The 19,577-nt window shown below is 26.9% G+C and overlaps 1 protein-coding gene across 1 annotated transcript in view; it reads right to left on the bottom strand.

Annotated features, from left to right (window-relative positions):
• Window positions 1-19,577, bottom strand: part of LOC129605951 (fat-like cadherin-related tumor suppressor homolog) — a 211,050-nt gene that overhangs the window by 26,589 nt on the left and 164,884 nt on the right. The window contains exons 9-13 of the mRNA XM_055515986.1: window positions 4,456-4,822; window positions 2,691-3,699; window positions 2,372-2,557; window positions 1,550-1,724; window positions 297-568 (exon numbers count right to left, since the gene is read on the bottom strand). Of these exons, the coding sequence (XP_055371961.1) occupies window positions 297-568; window positions 1,550-1,724; window positions 2,372-2,557; window positions 2,691-3,699; window positions 4,456-4,822 (2,009 nt within the window). The remainder of the gene's footprint in view (window positions 1-296; window positions 569-1,549; window positions 1,725-2,371; window positions 2,558-2,690; window positions 3,700-4,455; window positions 4,823-19,577) is intronic.

Below are 19,577 nucleotides of genomic sequence, written 5' to 3'. Positions count from 1 at the left end.
CGCCGTGTCTTTCGAGATTTTTCACCCTTTCTCCCGGTAACAAAAAAGGAAATGCATACATATATATATTGCAGTGCAGTTCAAACTTTCAATATTTTTGTGTTGAATTGAACACCATAATTCAACTAAAAATAAAAAACGCAGCTAAAACTATATTTACTGCATAATTGTTTAACTAAAAGAGATGTGGTACATACAGTACATACGTATTTACAGCACATAAACGACAAACATATGTTTGTTGTTACATTTAATTTACAATTTTATTTAATACTTTTGTTCGTTTTTTCGCTTACCTTGTTGTGATTATTCCATTTTTTGAATCGATTGCAAATGCACCACCGGTGTTACCTTCAATAATATCATACCGCAATGTTGAATTTTCTGAACTATCTGGATCTGTTGCATTCACTTGAAGTAATACAACATTTTGGTATGTTGGCAGTAGTAATGTAACATTATATTCAGTCTTATCGAATACTGGAGCACAATCGTTTACATCCGTCACAACGATAATAACACGAGCTGTTAAATCTGATGACAGGCGAGGTTTACCTAAATCTGTCACCTACAATAACAGAAAAATCATAAAAATCAAAGTATTACAAGAACTTATATGTACAAAAATATGTATATATATAAATATTGTAAGAAAAGTGTACACGTATTTCACATTTGTATTTAGTAAAAAATTATAATGTAAAGCTTTAAACGAACTTTTTGTATACTCATATACATTCTATTTACACATGATACATGTTACGCATATACACACTGTATTAAATTTTTATGATTGCAATTCTTTTATTTTTTTTTAATAATTTGTTAATTCTAAGTTTTCCTTGTCGTATATAATAATATTTTGTGTTAATAAATCTCGAACACGTTTTTGGATTCTTTAACATAACCAGAAAAAGAAAAACCATTTTGTCGAATATTTCCAAGTAATAAATTTTCATATATTATGATTTTTTGTTTGCTCTATGAAAAAAATTAGAAAACGCTTTTAAGGAAATACAAAAGCGAATTTTTTTTTTTCAAAAAAGTTACAATTTAAAATATTCAAGCAAACAAATAGCAATAAAGTCAAAACCTAAGAGAGCATACATTTTTAATGCAAAAAAAATCAATAACAGTATAAAGCAAAATTATTCGAATTTGGCCGAGATTATCACACATTCAACTTATTTGAAAAATATGGCATAAGTTAACATAATTTTATTCCTTTCCATAATTTCTTTTTCTCAAAATTCGTGTCATCAAAATATCAGTTTTCGTATGCACGAATTAATTGAAAAGTGGTCATTAAAAATCTAAAAACAATTCTGAAAATATTTGAAAAAATATAGGAACTAATTTGTTACTATGTTTAATTGAAATGATTCAGTCTTATTATTTATATTGAGCCTCTTGCTTGTATTCCTCCTAAAAATTATTCTAGTTCGTCGACTTAGATAATTTCAACTAGACTATTTAAATCATAAAGTGAATAATATGAAGTAGATAATTACATAAAGTCAAAAAGATTGTTTTAAAATTTGTTACTTACTTTGACGTGAAAATCATAAATTGGAATCTTTTCATGATCTAAAAGCATCACTGTTTTTATAGCACCTGTAGTAGAATCAATATGGAAATAACGCTTCGGTAAACTTTCCACAATATCGTAATGTAAAAGTGCATTTAATCCAGAATCAGCATCAAATGCTTTTATAACAAGTGGACTGTAATAATAAAATAAAAACATGAAATTTTTAAAAAATTCGTTCAAAATTTGTTTTCATTTTATATTGTCATATTAATGTCAGTGTTTGTAATTTCAAAATCATTTCTTAATTCATTATTTAATAGTAGTCTGTTGCAACCTCTGATGAAAAGAATGGATACATACATATATCATTCAGCTAATGCATTCAGCTTAAATAATGAATATGAAAAAATTAAAAATTTAAAGATTAAAATGAATTTCAAATTTTGAAATTTTTAGCTTTGTCCAAATAAGAGAAACATAATGTTTTAATTTGATAACGTCCGAGGTAATAAGTCTTATAACGTTTACTCTTAAAGTAGCACTTTATATTTTTATCGTTGAAATATTTTATCAACCCTTAATTAAAAATTATACACAAAGAAGTTTTGTAAAATTATTTTGAATATAAATTTAAAATCTTACCTTCTATTGGACGAAATATTATTGTTTAGCATAGACTGCTGAGGAACAATATTTTTGAAATCTAGTGAATTTCGAATGACTGATGGGGACGAAGACAGTGATGATAACAGGCCGCTTGACTGTTGTGAATCTACAAATTTTTTTCCATTCGAAATGCTTTGAATTTTTTCTTCGTTGGGTAATTTTAAAGAAGATGACATTGTTGATGATGAAGGTAATGCTAGAACAAGTGAAGCTATAGGTGCAGCCTCAGATATTTCACCTCGATAAAGATTTTGTATAAAATGCGGTACGTTATCATTTTGATCAAGTATATGAACTACGGCATAACATAAAGCTGATACTGATGCTAGGTTTGTAGCACGAACAGATAAGTTAAAGAATCTGAAATAATGACTAATTTCAATATTTAGTTCTTTAAAAAAAAAATTGTTTTTATTGACATCGTCAAAAACTTTAATGAGTAAGTTGTGCAACTTTATTGTTCTTTTATTAAAAAGTTGGTTTAAACTCTTACTTGTTTTTTTCGTAATCTAAATAGTTTTTAGTTGTTATCACACCAGTTGATGGATTTATTTGGAACATGTCACCAGAATTACCATCAGCGATTTCATAGAAAACTGATGATGTTGAACGTGCTTCAATTTGTATTACAAACATTCCAATAGGTAAATTTTCATATATTTCGGCAGCTAATTGAGTATTAATAAAACGTGGTGGATCATTATCGGCCATAGTTACAACAATGTGTACTGGAATTTGTGATGACATTGAAGGATTCCCACCATCTGTTGCTTTAACTTGTAACATATATTCTGGCATGGAATTGATATCTAATTCTTTTGCAACTGTTAAATGCCCTAACACCGGATCAATTTCGAAAACATTTCCAATATTACCACTTACAATGGAATATAATATTTTAGCATTTTCTCCCAAATCTCGATCAACTGCCAACAATTGAACTATTTTAGTACCTAAAGCAGCAGTTTCATAAACTTTTCCTTGAATAATTCTGCTACTAAATTCTGGAGCATGGTCATTGTGATCATGTACAGTTATAATAATTTTGGCATAATTTCTTTTTGCTGGTGTGCCCTGATCTTTTGCTATTACAATTAAAACATGATTTGACATTAATTCCCGGTCCAAACGTTGAGTAACAATTACATTTCCTGTTATACTATCAATACGGAATAACGTTAATGAAATGGGATTACGTGCTGCATGTAAAGTATAAAAAATTTTTTTATCTTCATCCATATCAGTTGCATGCAATTGCAGTATCTCAGATTCTTCTTCAATATTTTCTGAAATATCAACTTTGTACACGGATTGCGTGAATTCAGGGCGATGATCATTTATATCTATAACATTTACATATAATTGAGTTTTAACAACATGAACACCATCGGTAACACTTATTGTCAAATTATAATGCTTCTGAATTTCCCAATCAAGTGACTTAGCTAACAAAACATTCCCATTATCTCGCCCTATATAAAATTCATTACGGGAATCTCCTTCTGAAAATGTGAAAAATATAATGTAGAAAAATTTCTTTTAGATAGAAGAGGAAACAATTGCAATGTTTGCTTGTTGCTCAACTGAAGATTGAATATTAGTACGTTGAAAGTTTGTACCTACATAATATTGAACTAACACTTTTTAACGATTACATAATATGTAACATGCTTTTAAATATATGAATATATGCATATATGCTATTCTCATACAAATATAGTTTCTTAAATACATATTATAATTTATATAGCTTTTTGAAAAATTAAATGTAATTTGTATTCAGCTGTTGAGTTTTCTTATGTTTTGTAATAAGCCGCTGCCGTTTAAGATATTGAACAAAATATTTTTATAAATGAATGTATTTTTGATTGTTTTAGTGTATGTGACTACCATGTAAACTTTTTTCGTAATTTTTTCACGTGCAAGTAAAATTACTAAACGCTACAGTAAAATCAAGTATTTTGATAATGAGTTTTTAAACTTTAAAGTTTACAAATTGTTTAAAAATTATTCATTTATGTGTAATAATAAGGTTGAAGATATTGTTTTAATACCCAATTTCACGTGTCGTAATTTTTTTAAAACGATAAATTTTGTTTTATTAACTTAGAACTATTACTAGTATTCTTTCTATATCAGCAAGATTTTATATTGTAAGTTACAGATGAAGCTAATCAAATTAATGAAACTTTTTAACTAATTTTTTAAAGTGAAGTAAATATTTTCTGTTATTGGATTTGTACAGCATTTAAACTTACCTATTATATCATACCACAATTGCTCGTTATCTTCATCTGTCGCTTGTATTAAAGTCACTAGAAAACCTGGTCGATCACTTTCAGTTACTTCAACTTCATGTTCTGATGATTTAATTATTGGTGCGTGTTCTGATATATCTGGTATTGGTACAACAACAACATTAACACGAGTTGTATGCGAACGTTTGGGTTGTCCATTATCCTCAGCTCTGACGGCTAAATCATATTCAGTATCTGCTTCAAAAGGTTTCGCTGCATATATGACACCTGTATCCGGATGAATTCGAAATTTTGTTTTACCTTTGCCAGATTTTATGGCATACGTCACACGTCCATTTTCGCCAGAATCATTATCGATTGCCAGAACCTTTTGAATTCATTAAAAATGAAAATGTCATTGCAGCTTTAAATTTGTTAAATAATTGTTTAATTTAAAATAATATAGTGTACAAGAAGTAGATGAATGCAACTATTTAAAAACACGAATAATACAAACAGAAATATGACAAAAAATAAAAAGTTTAAAATAAGAAAAGAAAATGGCAAAGATGAAGCACAAAAATTTATTTAACTTATTCAAAGATTTTTTAACTTCATATAAATTTGATGCTGTGAAACAAATTTATATGAAAACAATTTTGAATGTATATTTGTAATATAAAAAAAAAAAAAAACAATGGATATTTTGAAATTTTTCTATTTAACTATTTATAAAAAAAAATTAACTATTTTATAAAAAAAATATTTATTTTTCAACACGATCAGAGTGCACTGAAATTTGTATAATGCTCAAAACAATCAGAGATGGAACGATTTAAATCATTCCAAACTAAACGAATAATTCGTTAATTCAAGATATTTGCACACTAAGGTCAATGGTTAAGCGTAGTTGACCATATAGTAAATAAGAATCAAATTATTTTTCAAGTTTGATTGTCAAAAACTTCAATTAATCTAATGGAAGTACTTGTTATATGCAATCAAACAACATTCTATCCATGTATACTTAAACTCATTTCCAGTTTCAGTGCTGCGAAAAACAAATTTTTATGAGTATTTAAAATAAATTTAATTATTTTTTGTTTAAATGAGCCTCAATTGCGTTTTCCACTTTTTAACGTTAACATTTTTGTACTCCAATTCAAAAATACATGTAAATTATCCTGGTTAATTGATGAACTAAAAAAATTATATTTTTAAATAGTGAGTTGTTTTTCTTTAAATTTAATTTAATTGAAATTTTTATAACTTGCGAATGATTTTATTTTAATTAGGCTTTATCATTCAAATATTGAATTTAACAGCAAATGATAAAAAATTTTAAGTTTATTCTCTTGAAAAAATTTTTTAGAATTAGACAGAAAAATCCAAAAAGAAGATTAAATTTTAACTTTAACACATTACCCGAGGATTACTGTACGTTATAGAATAATGACATTTGTATAGAAATCAGAAATAAAAAACGAACATGCAATGTGCTGAGTATTAATTTTTCAAAATACTAAAAGTCCTAAAAATAAAGCAAAAACAATGAATGAAAATATGTCTAAGAACTCTTAAATATTCAAAACAAATATTTTGAATCTATTAATTAAAAATTATGAAATAATTAAAGCGAAATTATGGTTTACGACAAAATTAAGGATTCTTAAATATAACGTGCAATATTTTTATTACATATGCATTTTTAACAATATAAGAGACACTTATATTTAGATTTTAAATTTAAAAAAAAAATTTAAATTTTACTAGTCTTATTAGGCACTTTGTTGAGAGTAGACACTAGCGGTGTTGCCTTTAAATTTATATTTTAGGTTTAATATCGAAAAAATTATTTAAGCGGAAAGTTGGTTATAATTATTAAAACTTTATAATTTTTTGAAATAAATAAAATTATATACCAGAATTAGCTGGCAGCTATCAACATAATTGAAAATATTAAAAGTGTTATATTCATCGTAGAAGACGCAACAGAGACCATAACGAGCGGAGTGGAGCGCTGCAACATAAGATGCGTCAATGTCGAATTCAGAAGATGAAAAAAACAACGGATAAAAATTTGAAAAACACAAAAACCTAAAAAGTGAAAAATTGCAAGAAAAATTAAAAAAAGAAAACCAAGTATTGCAAAATAAACTGCAGGAGATTGAGGCTTCAGTAAAAAAGCGAGCCAAAGTCTTAAACTCTTTAAAACAAGAGAATGAATATTTAGAAATTTAAAATTAGCACTGAGTAATGAATTAGCGAAACTTTCTTCAATTAGTGAAGGAGAAGAGTTATCTGGTTTTGAATCCAGAAGTTCAGAACGGACTACTCATTCAACACATAGAAAACACAAGAAAAGTAAATTAGTACCAGTAAGTACAAAAGATAAAGATAAATTAAATAATCCGAAAGGAAGAGAAAACTTCACAAGCCAAAATGAGCAAAATACCACAAACATTAAATCCAGAAAAATCAACACACAAACAAACCACATACATCAAATTCAGAAAAATCAACAAATCAAGAACATACAAGAATACCAGAGAAATCGGCTCAGTCTGAATCTAAAACATCTAAGCAAAAATCACATCAACCACCACCAATAAACGTATATAATATTAGTGAATTTAATTGCATCAAAGGCATTATACATCAAATCACAAAAGGGCAACATAAATATACTTTTTTCCCAAACAAAAAATGAAAAATATATGTTCCAAACAGCGATATCTACAGAGCTCTTACAGCTAAATTAAACGAATTAAAAATCGAATGGCATACTTACGAAGACAAAAACAAACATGTAGTAAAAACAACATAGTCGAAGATCTGAAAAATTTTAAAATTATTAATGCATAAAATTTAGTTGAAAGAACCACAGAAAAGTTAGAAAATGGTACACGCATCACAAAAAGAAAACCAATGCCAACCAAATCGGTGAAAATAGTGCCAATGTTGAAGTGATTTATAAACTTTACGAAATTCTAATATTGTATATATTTAGGATGAACGATTTATGCAGTCTTTGAAACAAAGTAAAAATTAATTTAAAGAGGGATTAAGATGCTCGATCTTAAGTGTTAATTGCGTGAGTTAAGAAAAATAATTATATTTTTTGATGTTATGGAATTTACCTTTAGCTTTTTGCGTTTATAGAAATTTAGAAAAACTTGTGGTTCCAGAAATATAAGGCGTCAAAAATTCAAATTTTACAAATTTCAAGAAGCGATAACTTGAAATTTGTAAAATAGGGGGAGGGGATGGAAATAAATATTCTTCTAACGAAATGTACTATTTATTAGTGCCAAAAGCTACTAAAATTTCAGACGCCCACAACCTGGGTTTTAGAAGGAAAACAACATCAAAAATTTTGAAAAACACGGATTTTATACAACGGTTAATTTTAACGGCCATTTTGTTTTTCTAAAGTTCAAGTATAGTATCACGTGATAGAAGAAGCAACCCACTGCTTTTCTGCGTTTGCAAAATTTGCAAAATGCATATAGTTCTACTACATTAAATAGTTGAAAAATGGCATTTTTAGGGTTTTGGGGGGGTACTACTTTTAGAGGGGGAAGATAGGTAAAAATTATGTTCTACGAAAATTAGTTTCTAGTAAAGATCTATTAACATATATCTATGAAAATTTCAGGTTTCTATCTTCAATGGTGTAGAAGTTTTGTAAACAGACACATGGACAGACGGACGGGCGGACGGACGGACGAACGGTCAGACGGACGGACGGACAGAGTGAAACTAATAAGCACTTTTTTTCAAAATTTTTTGGAAAAGTACTAAAAGCAATATTTCAAAAAAAAATCACCAGTATATGACCTAATTATAGGTAAAATAATTAAAGAGTTGTCATCTGTAACTGAGTAAGCATCAGAAAATTATTAATGCTTGAATTGAGCTTAAATACATGCCCAAACTGTGAAAAATTGCAGAAGTCATACTATTACTGAAACCTGGGAAACTTTCAATTACATCATATCGTCCTATATCACTTTTGCCGATACTATCCAAAATTTTTGAAAAATTATGCATAAAAGATTATGCAGTGTCATACAAGAACGAAATTTAATGCCACCGCACCAATTTAATGCCATGAATTCAGAGACAGCCATTCCACAATTCAACAAATGCATCGTATAACAAATAGAATTGAAAAATCTCTAGAAAAAAAGCAAGTTTGCTTCACTGTATTTCTAGATATTGCGCAAGCGTTTGATAAAGTTTGAATAGAAGGATTAGAATACAAACTACATACGAATCTACCTTTCCAATATTGTCAGCTACTAAAATCATATTTAGCAGACAGAAAATTTAGAGTGCGCTCAAATTGCAGCTGGAGTTCCGCAGGGAAGTGTTCTCGGACCAACATTGCATCTTATCTGCGCAATAGACATCTCACAAGCTGAAAACATATTAATGGCAACATTTGCTGATGTCATTGCTCTCCTTTCTGCAAATAAAAATACAAGTGTCACAGTAAATAATTTACAAAAACCCATAAACGATGTTGAGAAATGGGCAAAAAAGTGGCGGATAAAATTAAATGAAAATCAACACTTGTAAACTTCACAAATACAGAACTTCAAAAATAGATAAACTTCACAAATAGATAAGGCAAGTACCAATCCAAATTAGTTGAAATACAATACTCTATTCAAATTAAGCTAAATACTTAGGAACGACGTTAGAGGTAAAGCTAAGATGGAAAGAATAATATGAAAACTACATTGGCTGTTGGGCCGACATTCCGAATTATCAACTTCAATAAAATTTTAGTATATAAGCAAGTGTTAAAACCATTATGGGTATACGGAATGAGGTTGTGCAAAAACAACAAACATCGATAAAATACAAAGGTTCCAGAACAAGGTACTACGTGGCATAGTTGGCGGGCCGTGGTATGTGAAATGAAAACTTACACAGAGACTTAAAAATAGATACAGTAAGAGATGAAATCATCAAAAATTCTATCAGCACAAAAATAAATTCCTTCATACCAAAATGCAGAAATCTAGAAACATGTCAGCAGCAACCGCAATGATTGTTATAGAAGTTTATGAAAATGCCTTTTAAACTCTCCTTTGCTATTTTAAGGGATTTAATAAGTTTTAGCAAATTAATTTTTGAAGAAAAAAGTAAATTTGTGTCTAAGTAGAGTTTCGCTTTGCCTTATTCGATTTTTCTGAAAAGTTCGCCAGTTAATTTCGGTAACAACCAAAACTGAAATATTAAATTTCAAATAATTTCAGCAATTATGCAGGATCTGGAATTCTACTTCGATTGTAGAGCCCTGATGTTTCCAAATATTTAATAGTTTCATTGATTCAACACCATACAAATTTAAATATTAAATTTCAAACAGATTGTTTGATTACTTCTCTTTATATGCACAAAAATATAAAATCGGCCTGCAAAGAAGTTCCCAAGGCCTGATATATCCCAAATGTTGATCAAGAAATATCCCAAAAGTTATTAATTATAATAAGCACAATTTATACACACCGAAGCTTGGAAAAAGCATGATAGAGAAAAAATATGCATACAAAAATATCAAATGCTATTGTGTTTTATTAAAAAGAAAATTTTACAATATTTTTAGTGATTCTCAAACGATGATAAAAAAAAAATTATAAAAAGAATTTTTAATTGACATTTTTCAAACCCTAGTTAGAGTAGTAAAATATGTTTGTGTTAATGTAATGCTCATCCGGATATTGCCAATAAGGCAATGTATCCTGTAATATGGAAATCAGAGTCTTTTTGTTAAATTGTCGCCTTTGGCTATAATCAACTATACATATTTTTATATCACATATAATCAACTATACATATATTTATTTCGAACTTTTAAAACTTAATTTGTTTGACTATTAAATTCAAATTTTCACTATTTATAAATATTTATAAATCCCGGTTATTATTTTCAATAAAAGAAAGTAAAGGCATTCAGATCGACTTAACTTCCATTTAAATTTTTTTTGATAAGTGCACTGCAAGAATTGGATTAAACTACAAATTATTGTATAAGTTTTCATATGCGAAGAATAAATATTATATTCCGTTTGATGTCAAAAAATTGCACTAAAATCGAGGAAAAGTACGGACAACTGGTGATGTTTCTTAAAAACCAGCAGTATTTATACATACATAACATGCCTAATGTAAAACCACTCAACATGAGATTAAAATTTACTCGTTGGGGTGATTTTACTTATTGAAGTATTAGTCTTTTGCAGGGAAACTTTAATGGCAAACATAATTTTTATTTAATTTATCCTCTACACTTTTTTAGATCGTGTAATTTCTTACTCTGTTTAAGTGTTTTTGCAATTATATTTTATGGTATAGAAACTCTTCCAATTTCTGCAATAATATTGTTTCCGACAATTTGCAGTATTAAGAACATTCCATATTTGCTTGAGAAAAGCGATTAAATTTTTTAATCTTTAAATTTTATAAGTCTTCTGCAATTTTTACAATCAATCATTCAAATACCAATTGGTCCGAATTGATAAAAATTGGTCTGTTTTAATTAGGTAAACTTGGTTTTTGTATTATATTTAAATGTATTGTTCTAAGTTGAAGATCTGGCCACAACTTTTTTGTATATGCCGTTATTACAGAATTTAATTTCCTCTTGAACTAAGGAGCCTCGATTTTCTCCTCACTATAAATTCATTATTTATTTATTTTGCCTAAATTAAAAAAATGCAATTTTTTAATATAATTGTAAAACAAATTCAGACGCATGCTAGAGAATGGAAATAAATAAACAAAGCTGTAAGACATTGTAAAACTTTTCAGTTCAACCTTCATAACAAGTTTTCGAGGTCAAAAGAAAAATAAACTTAAACAAACTTTAACAAAGCAAAAAGAAAACTTGAGAAAATTTTGCTTTCAGCTAAATTTAAGTTTTCATGCTCATGATTTCCGACCATAAAAATTAATGCATTAAAAATTAAAGAATATAATATATAGAATGAACTCTTTATATTATTTTATTTTATCAAAGAATCCTTATACTAAACACAAATTTATTTAAGTCTTGAGGTCTTAAATTTTTAATTAAAGTTATGAATGTTACTATAATTTCTTTCTTTTTTAATATTTGACTTTCAATATTTACTTACTTGTGAATTCAAAAAAATATTGAATTTATGGTAAGGCTTATATTACGAGTATTATAAAATAACTACTTATATAAAAAATTTTATTGATTCTCGTGTCAAAACTAAGTTTGATATAGTAAAGCGACAATGTATTTCGTAGATAAATTTTTGTAATTAATTATAATTACATACAAATCAAAATATGCGTGTAATTATGAAAGTCAAAATGTTGACAAATATAATGAAAACTACAATATATTATTCATGGATTTTTGAACATTTAGAAGCAAAATTAAAATTTGTTGATGTTAAATATTATTTAAGTGGTTTTCAATAAATTTTGGAAAAATGTTCTGATTAGGTTTCTTCAACAAATCTGTCATTTATTCTATTCATTACTCTGGAAAACTTCTGATCTATAAAGTGCAAGTTTTTATTAATATAGGAGTGCAGACAGGAAAAGGTTTTATATTACAATTCCAAATGTGTTTAAAAATTTCAGGTTTTCCCCCGAATTGTCACACTTTAAAATATACTTTATATAAATTAATTCATAATTTTTGATACCGTAAACTCAATCATACTTTCATAAGACAGAATGCAACCTTTCTAACTTGAATATATTCCTATTATTTCAGAGTATAAAACTAAATTATTTAACAATTTAACTCAATGTTTAAGCTATTAAAAAATTATAGAAAACAATGTTTAATCCATTAAAAATTATAAGTTTAAGGTTCCGGCTAATTATATGCAACGCTTTTAAATCGAAAGTAGTAAATGAAAAAATGTGCTTTTTTGTAAGTCAAGGTTTCTACTTATTTACATTGAATATTTTAAGCCTTCAATAATGTTGAATATCATAATAGTTGGAAGTAGTTCAGCTTTATTTTTACCCGTATGGTATTACCTATTAGGGTGCCACCATACAACTTTAAAAATCATTTGACACTTCAAAAGTACATAACTAAAAACAAATATAGCATTTTTTAATTAGTTTTCACGAGTCCTCATTCTCAGAAACTATTTCTCAGAAACTGTTGAGACAATCGTTTTGTTAAAATAAATTGGAAAACCTTTTTGGTAACTGAAATTTCGCACATTATAAAATACTATTTTAGAAAATAATTCAATTATGCAGTACCACATGTTAACGTGAGCTGTATCACCAGCAAGGATTACGTTATTTAAAACCCATAGAACTGTATTGATGTTATAACGCCATTTCAATTACCATTCATTTGTACGAGTGTCATAGAATGCCGCTTTAATAATATTTATATAACAGCTAATATTATTTAAAAGTACTGCAATGAATATTGGACATTTTGTTACACAAAATCGTTGAAATTTCGTGGTGCTTCCACGTTTTTCCATGATGACGAAATATTAAATCTCTTGTAACTAAAATTTTACTACCAATATATAATAATATTCACCTAAATCTCGAAATCAAATAACTAAAAATATACATGTATTGTTGGAAGAATACTTTGAAAATAAAATTGGCAAATCTTTATATATTTTTTTTATTATCACTTACATTTTCAGTTGATTGAGCATACATTTTTGAATAGTTTTCCTTTGAAAGTTTTAATTAAAATTTTTAGTTTACATGTGCTCCTTAAATAAAATTACAAAATGCACACTATATTTTGATTTAACTTCAAAAATTACTTAGACGTATATCCATAAATTGTCACGAGTTACTATTGTAAATGGTAATAATTTCATCGAAATAAAGATAGTTTATATTTTGAGTATTAGACAAGTTTTCATATTTAGAAGATGATTAATGTCAGATCAGTGACTTATAACCAAATGTACACAACAAAATTACTTCACAATATCAACTCTATACATATACTTTGTACATAAAAATTTCATTCACATTTGATGTGCCAAGTAATCAAAGTAAAATTCAATAAAAATAATATTGAATATGAGTTCGTATATAAGCGAATTATACATGTACAAACCATGTGTTTATTAAAACAAAACTAATAATGCATATTGATATTGCAGAACAAATTTAACTTAGATATCCTTATAAAAAATAATATAAATAACACAGCACATAATAAGATATCATAAATTTCCTATCATGGGAGTATAGAAAACGAAAATTATTTTTCGTTTTCTATTTGATTAGAATGTATGTATGTACTAATATTTGAATGCTTTGCACATGATGTATTGATATTCGAATGCTTTATGTTTACGCTACAAAATTATGTTTACACGATTATTCTCAATGTATATAATAAATAAAGCTGGGTCAAACCAATGGTTTGTATTGTAGCACTTTTCTCTTCAACTAGTCAAAATTATGCTTTTAAATACAAGGTATATGTATAACTATCACACTATTAAAATTATTTTCATTCATATACAAAACTCTTTCTAGGATTGCATATATTTAGGATGATGCATATATGCAGACGGGTTAACATAAAGCTCGATTTTAAGGTTTAATTGTGTGAGTTAAGAAAAATAATAATAATTTTCAATGTCATGGACGGACGGACGGACGGACAGAGTGAATTTTTTGGAAAAGTGCTAAAAAAGGGAAAAAAGTTAATTTGTTTTTACTTTCTTCTTTTTTATATCATTATTCATCTTTCACAAAAAAGGAAATTTGACAGTATAAAAAGAAAAGAATAGCGGCAAAAGAGAGAAAAAAATTCTTTAAATTTTCATAAATTTTATTTAAAATTTCCGTTTTTTTTTTTGTGAAACACACTATTTAATGATATTTGTTTGACAGCGCAATTATAATACCACAAAAATTTTTTAATTGTATTCATAAAAAAACATTGTATATGCTTTTGAATGAACTTTATGTAAAATATGAGCGAAATTCACAAAAAACTGAAACATTTACCAAGTACCTTATTCAAGGAACATTTTAGAAATTTTAAAATTATAAATAAAAAACTAATTGAGTTATTGGAGTTACAATTTAATTTTAGGATATGTGCAAACGATTTGATTGAAGGATTAAACTAGAGATAAAATCATTTGTTTGTAACATTTCTCTCCTAAAACAATTTAGGTTTTTTTTAAATATGTTTTTTATTTTTCTCAATCTATTAATAACAAAAAATATTCTATGGCAACATTTTTAGAATGACAACAAAATGTTAACTTAATTCAATTATTTATTTTGTAAATTAAGATAAATATTTGTTTTTTGATAAAAAAAAAATCGGGAAGAATTTTAGTAATAGAAATTCGCGAAAATAATAAGTAGCATACATTAAATAACAAGTTGCCCAAAATCTAAATTTTCTTAACTTTTTAAATTCTTTAATTTTGTACAACTTTTTCTGAATATAGAAGTTTTATAAACATTAATTTGGTTATTAATTCATAATTTTGTTAAAAATGTTAGTGAATTTAAATAAAGGTTTTAAAGTTTTTTAATACTATTAATTGTACGTGTTGCATAAATTATGTTTGCATTGGTATTTTATATTTAAAATAAAGTAAGTTTTCTAATGGGAAACTATTTAATTTAACACTACATGTAGCTTGAATTTGAACATTTTAACTCCTTCAACTCTAAATGTTCTATGGTAAAAGCACGAAAAAAGATTTTTTAGAACATAATTCGAGTTCGGCGTAAGGGAAAATTGGTTGCATTAAAATTTCTTAATTGAAATTATTGCCTTTACTTCATTTTCACTTAAAATCGCTTTTTGTGAATACAAATATTTCATAAAGTACCTTCGGGTTATTATACCACAGCAAATTGAAGTAACTTTTTAGGGAAATTCAACCCACAACTTTTTGAAACTTAGTCCGGAGAATAAACAAAAAATAGCGGTTTCAATTTTATCTTATTAAAAGCAAGTTTATAATAAGTACCACACCCGTGAAATTATTATCATTGTAAATTCTGCGTCTCATCTTAATTTTTATAACCAAGTAGTTCTAAAACATAATTTCCTTACAAAATGATTCAATACATTCACTTAAAAAACTTTCTGTAATTTTAATTATTCACGCCTGCAATCAGCATATTACACAATATGCACATTCAAATTTCCTGTATACATATGTACTTATATATTTTATATATAATCATATGTATATGTACACATTTTTAAATGTAAGTATATATATATAACTTATTTATGTACAGTAATATTAGTACATATACTGTGAAAAAACGATCCTACTTTGAACTTTCGTCAAATTAAAAGGCGCATTAACTCTTAATTTTATTGCCTTTTATTTAGTTTTTTTTTCTGTTAAATAATCCAAAATCCTTTGATCAGCAATTCCTTTTAATTCCAATTTCTCTTTCAATATTTTAACTTATTTTTAAAAGATATAAATAGATGACAAAAATTTTGCTCTTTGATTACAAAATTCATTTATGAAATCAAAAAGCTTTTTAAATAAAAACGGAAAAGTCAAATCTTTGCTTGTGCTCCTCTCACCTCTTCTATTATATTCGATTTTTTCTTTTTAATTTATTTCGTCTTTGATGACCCATTCTTACATTAATATTTTTTCCTTTTTTTCATAAATATAGCGTTGACAAATTGAGTAACCTTAAATATTTTAAATCTAATATTTTACAGCATTCCGACAAATCCAATATAATATGAAGTTAAATAAGAAAATCATTTACGTGGAATAAATTTATTCTATAAGTAAGAATTTATGCTATCATCGTATACTGCAATTGAAAAGCTACTCTGACATGAAAATCGATATTAGTTATCAGAGAAACAATTTTGTATTTCTTTTCATATTCCCTTTGCGCCTCAGCAGACTTTAACTCAAATAATATCTGCTTTTTGATTCATGTTACTTTTCTTACTCTTTTCTCTACTTTAAAAGAAATTGTGAATAAATGACTTTCATTCTTATACTCGTATCTTATTAGTGTACATGTGCTTTGTTCTTACACGATTTTGATTTTTTTAAATAAAACAAAATAATATAGATTTTTTTGTTCGCAACATACTCTTCAATAATTATTCGATTAGCATGTTCATAAGCCAAGATTAATAGTATACATAATATATATGTTTATAATGAAATAATAAATACATAATATATATATATAATGAAATAAATACATAATAATATATAATGAAAAAATACTTTGAAACTTTTCGTTTTCATTGATAAGCATTTTGTGGCAGTAAGAGTTTTATAATGAATGTTTATGTATCTTATGTAATGTATATGTATCTTACCAATTTTCATTATTGAAGAATGAAAATCACATCACAAGTGGGGAAAAGTTTTAATTCACTTAAAAGTTGAATTTTCACTATAATACTTAAAAAAATTAATTGAAATTACACTATAAAGTTTTATTAATTTCAAATAAAACATGGTAGTTAAAATACTGTTAAAACCTGGTAGAACCAAAGTAAAAATTTTTTGAAAAATTCTGTAGCGATAAAAATTTTAAAATTGTAAAAGGACAGTTATTGAATTCTCTCCTATTAAAATTTTAATAATTGGGCAATTTTGCTAAAAGTTTAAAAATAAATATTCTTTATAACTTTCAAAAAATCCAAAAATAAATCCTAAAGGTTGTTTCCAAATCATTTAAACTTTTATCCATATTATGCCCATATACTTATTTCATAAAAACAAGAAAACCAGTTAGTAAAAATTAATCTACGCTGTTGTTATTTTTGTATTAAATGTGCTGCGTAAGCAAACATGCATAATATGTATACATGCATATCTGTACATACATATCTATATATTTATGAATAAATAAGAAAATTTAAAACAGCACAACTTTTTGTATCATGTGTAATCGATTCATAAAAGCACATAATTGTATCTACATAAAATAAATGTGAGTGAAGCAAAGTTTATAAATATTTTTTTGATCAACAAAGAAAGATGAAAACCCCAAGGACCGAAAAATATAAAACTTATATAAAAATAGTAGCAACAATTTCTTAATTTAGTTCTTTCTCTATTTCATGGAGAAGATTTCATTTTGCCTACTCATTATATTGGTAATTATGTAAAATTTTTCAGATTTTTTTTGAATGTTTTGTTATTAAGGAAAAGAATACGTTTTTGTTTTTTTCTTATAGATATACATGTATGTAATAGCTTTTTTGAACCAGTTCTTATTTTTATACCCATACGAACGTATGTTCGAAGGGTATAATTCTATACTAAATTTGCCTTCGTTTGTAACGCTAAGAAATAACGGTCTTAGATATAGACTCAAGTGCATGTTTTTGATCAGCGTCGAATTCTGAGTTGATTTGGCTTTGTCTGTCCGTCCGTCCGTCCCAACGATAACTCAAAAACTAATTAAGCTAAGTTCACCAAATTTTCACAAATGATTTATTGTAGTAAGTGCCAGAGCCCTATTTAAATTGGACATGATTGGGGTACCGGTTCGGGTAGCTACCATACAATTTCAAAATTTATTTAGCTATATCTCAGAAACTATAAAAGCTGTGGTATTGAAATTTCGCACAAACGAATATATTAGTAGGGTCAATGTGTCTCACAAAATTCGTTAAAATTACTTTTCTTTTTCTGGTACCTGCCATACAACTTCAAAAGTTATTTGACTATATCTCAGAAACTATAAAAGCTATGGTATTGAAATTTCACACAAACGAATATATTAGTAGAGCTAATGTGTCTGATAAAAGTCGTTAGAATTACTTGGCTCCTTCTGGCACCTGCCATACAACTTCAAAAGTTATTTGGCTATATTTCAGAAACTATAAAAGATATGGTATTGAAATTTCACACAAGTGAATATATTAGTAGGGCCAATGTGTTTGTTAAAAGTTGTTGAAATAGCTTGGCTCCTTCTAGTAGCTGTCGTACAACTTCAAATTTATTTGGCTGTATTTCACACAAGCGAATATATTAGTAGGGCCGATTTGCTTGATAAAATTCGTTAAAATTTCTTGGCTCTTTCTGGTACCTGCCGTACAACTCCAATAGTAGTTTGGCACACACAGTATTTTGAAAAACACAGTACTGAAATTTTGCGTAAATTAATATGGTAATACGGCAACTTAAAGTCATTGTCTGTCCCATAGTCAGTTATTCGCAAATAGGATAACAAATTCGTACGGGTATCACAGAGTTGACAAAGTCAACTCTATTTTTTCTCGTTTTGACTATAAATAAACATAAATCTGATAAGTAATAATAGTATAATGAATATAATTTGACTCAAATTCCCAATATATTGAAAGAGGTGTCTATAATTAAAATATTGCAATAAGTTAAAGTTTAACGAAATTCGGTAAGTTTCTGTATGATTTGTGAACACAAATAGTATAAATTTATTTAAAATCGAAGTCTTATGTTATTGTGCACAAACTAATTTCCCACTTATGATCAATTTTTGATTATTTTACATACTATAAAATCAAAATGAAACGTGTAGTGTAAAAAGCAAAGCAAACAACATATTATTCAACGCATTTTTTTAATATTTTGGTTTATGGAGTTACACTGAGCTACTCAAATATTATTGATATTTGAATCTTGAAATTATACTGTTTTTCATATCTGCTTGTACATTCTTTTGGAAAGTCAAAGAGAGTGAGTCTAACATGAAAAACTTCAGTAAATTACTTACATTGGGTGATTTCCAAAAGGCATTAAAAAATTGATACGCACATTTTAAAGTAATAATGAAAAATTTATTAAATTTAATGGAATTCTATCCTAATTAATTTTTTTTAAGAACGAGAAAAAAAGTTTTCAGTTTTTGTTGCACCGTGCTAGTATAGTATACTAGTACGGACAAAATAAATTACTTTTAAAATGCACATGTTACACGACATTTTTATGTATGTGTGCAGTATCTATGTAGATAAATATAACTTTAAAATTTTATTATGTTTACGTTCATATTAAGGTTTATTCTACCTAATGCATTGCACATTAAGTTATGGTACAATAGAATAACGAAAATTTAAATAATTTAACTACGAATGAAAACATGTATGTACGCATATCTACGTACAAAGAGAAACGTTAGCT

Source organism: Condylostylus longicornis, unplaced genomic scaffold (genome assembly GCF_029603195.1).
Source record: "Condylostylus longicornis isolate FDR11 unplaced genomic scaffold, ASM2960319v2 ptg000016l, whole genome shotgun sequence".
Lineage (NCBI taxonomy): Eukaryota > Metazoa > Arthropoda > Insecta > Diptera > Dolichopodidae > Condylostylus > Condylostylus longicornis.
The sequence above is the reverse complement of the archived record's forward strand: the minus strand, read 5'-3'. Positions and strand labels throughout refer to the sequence as shown.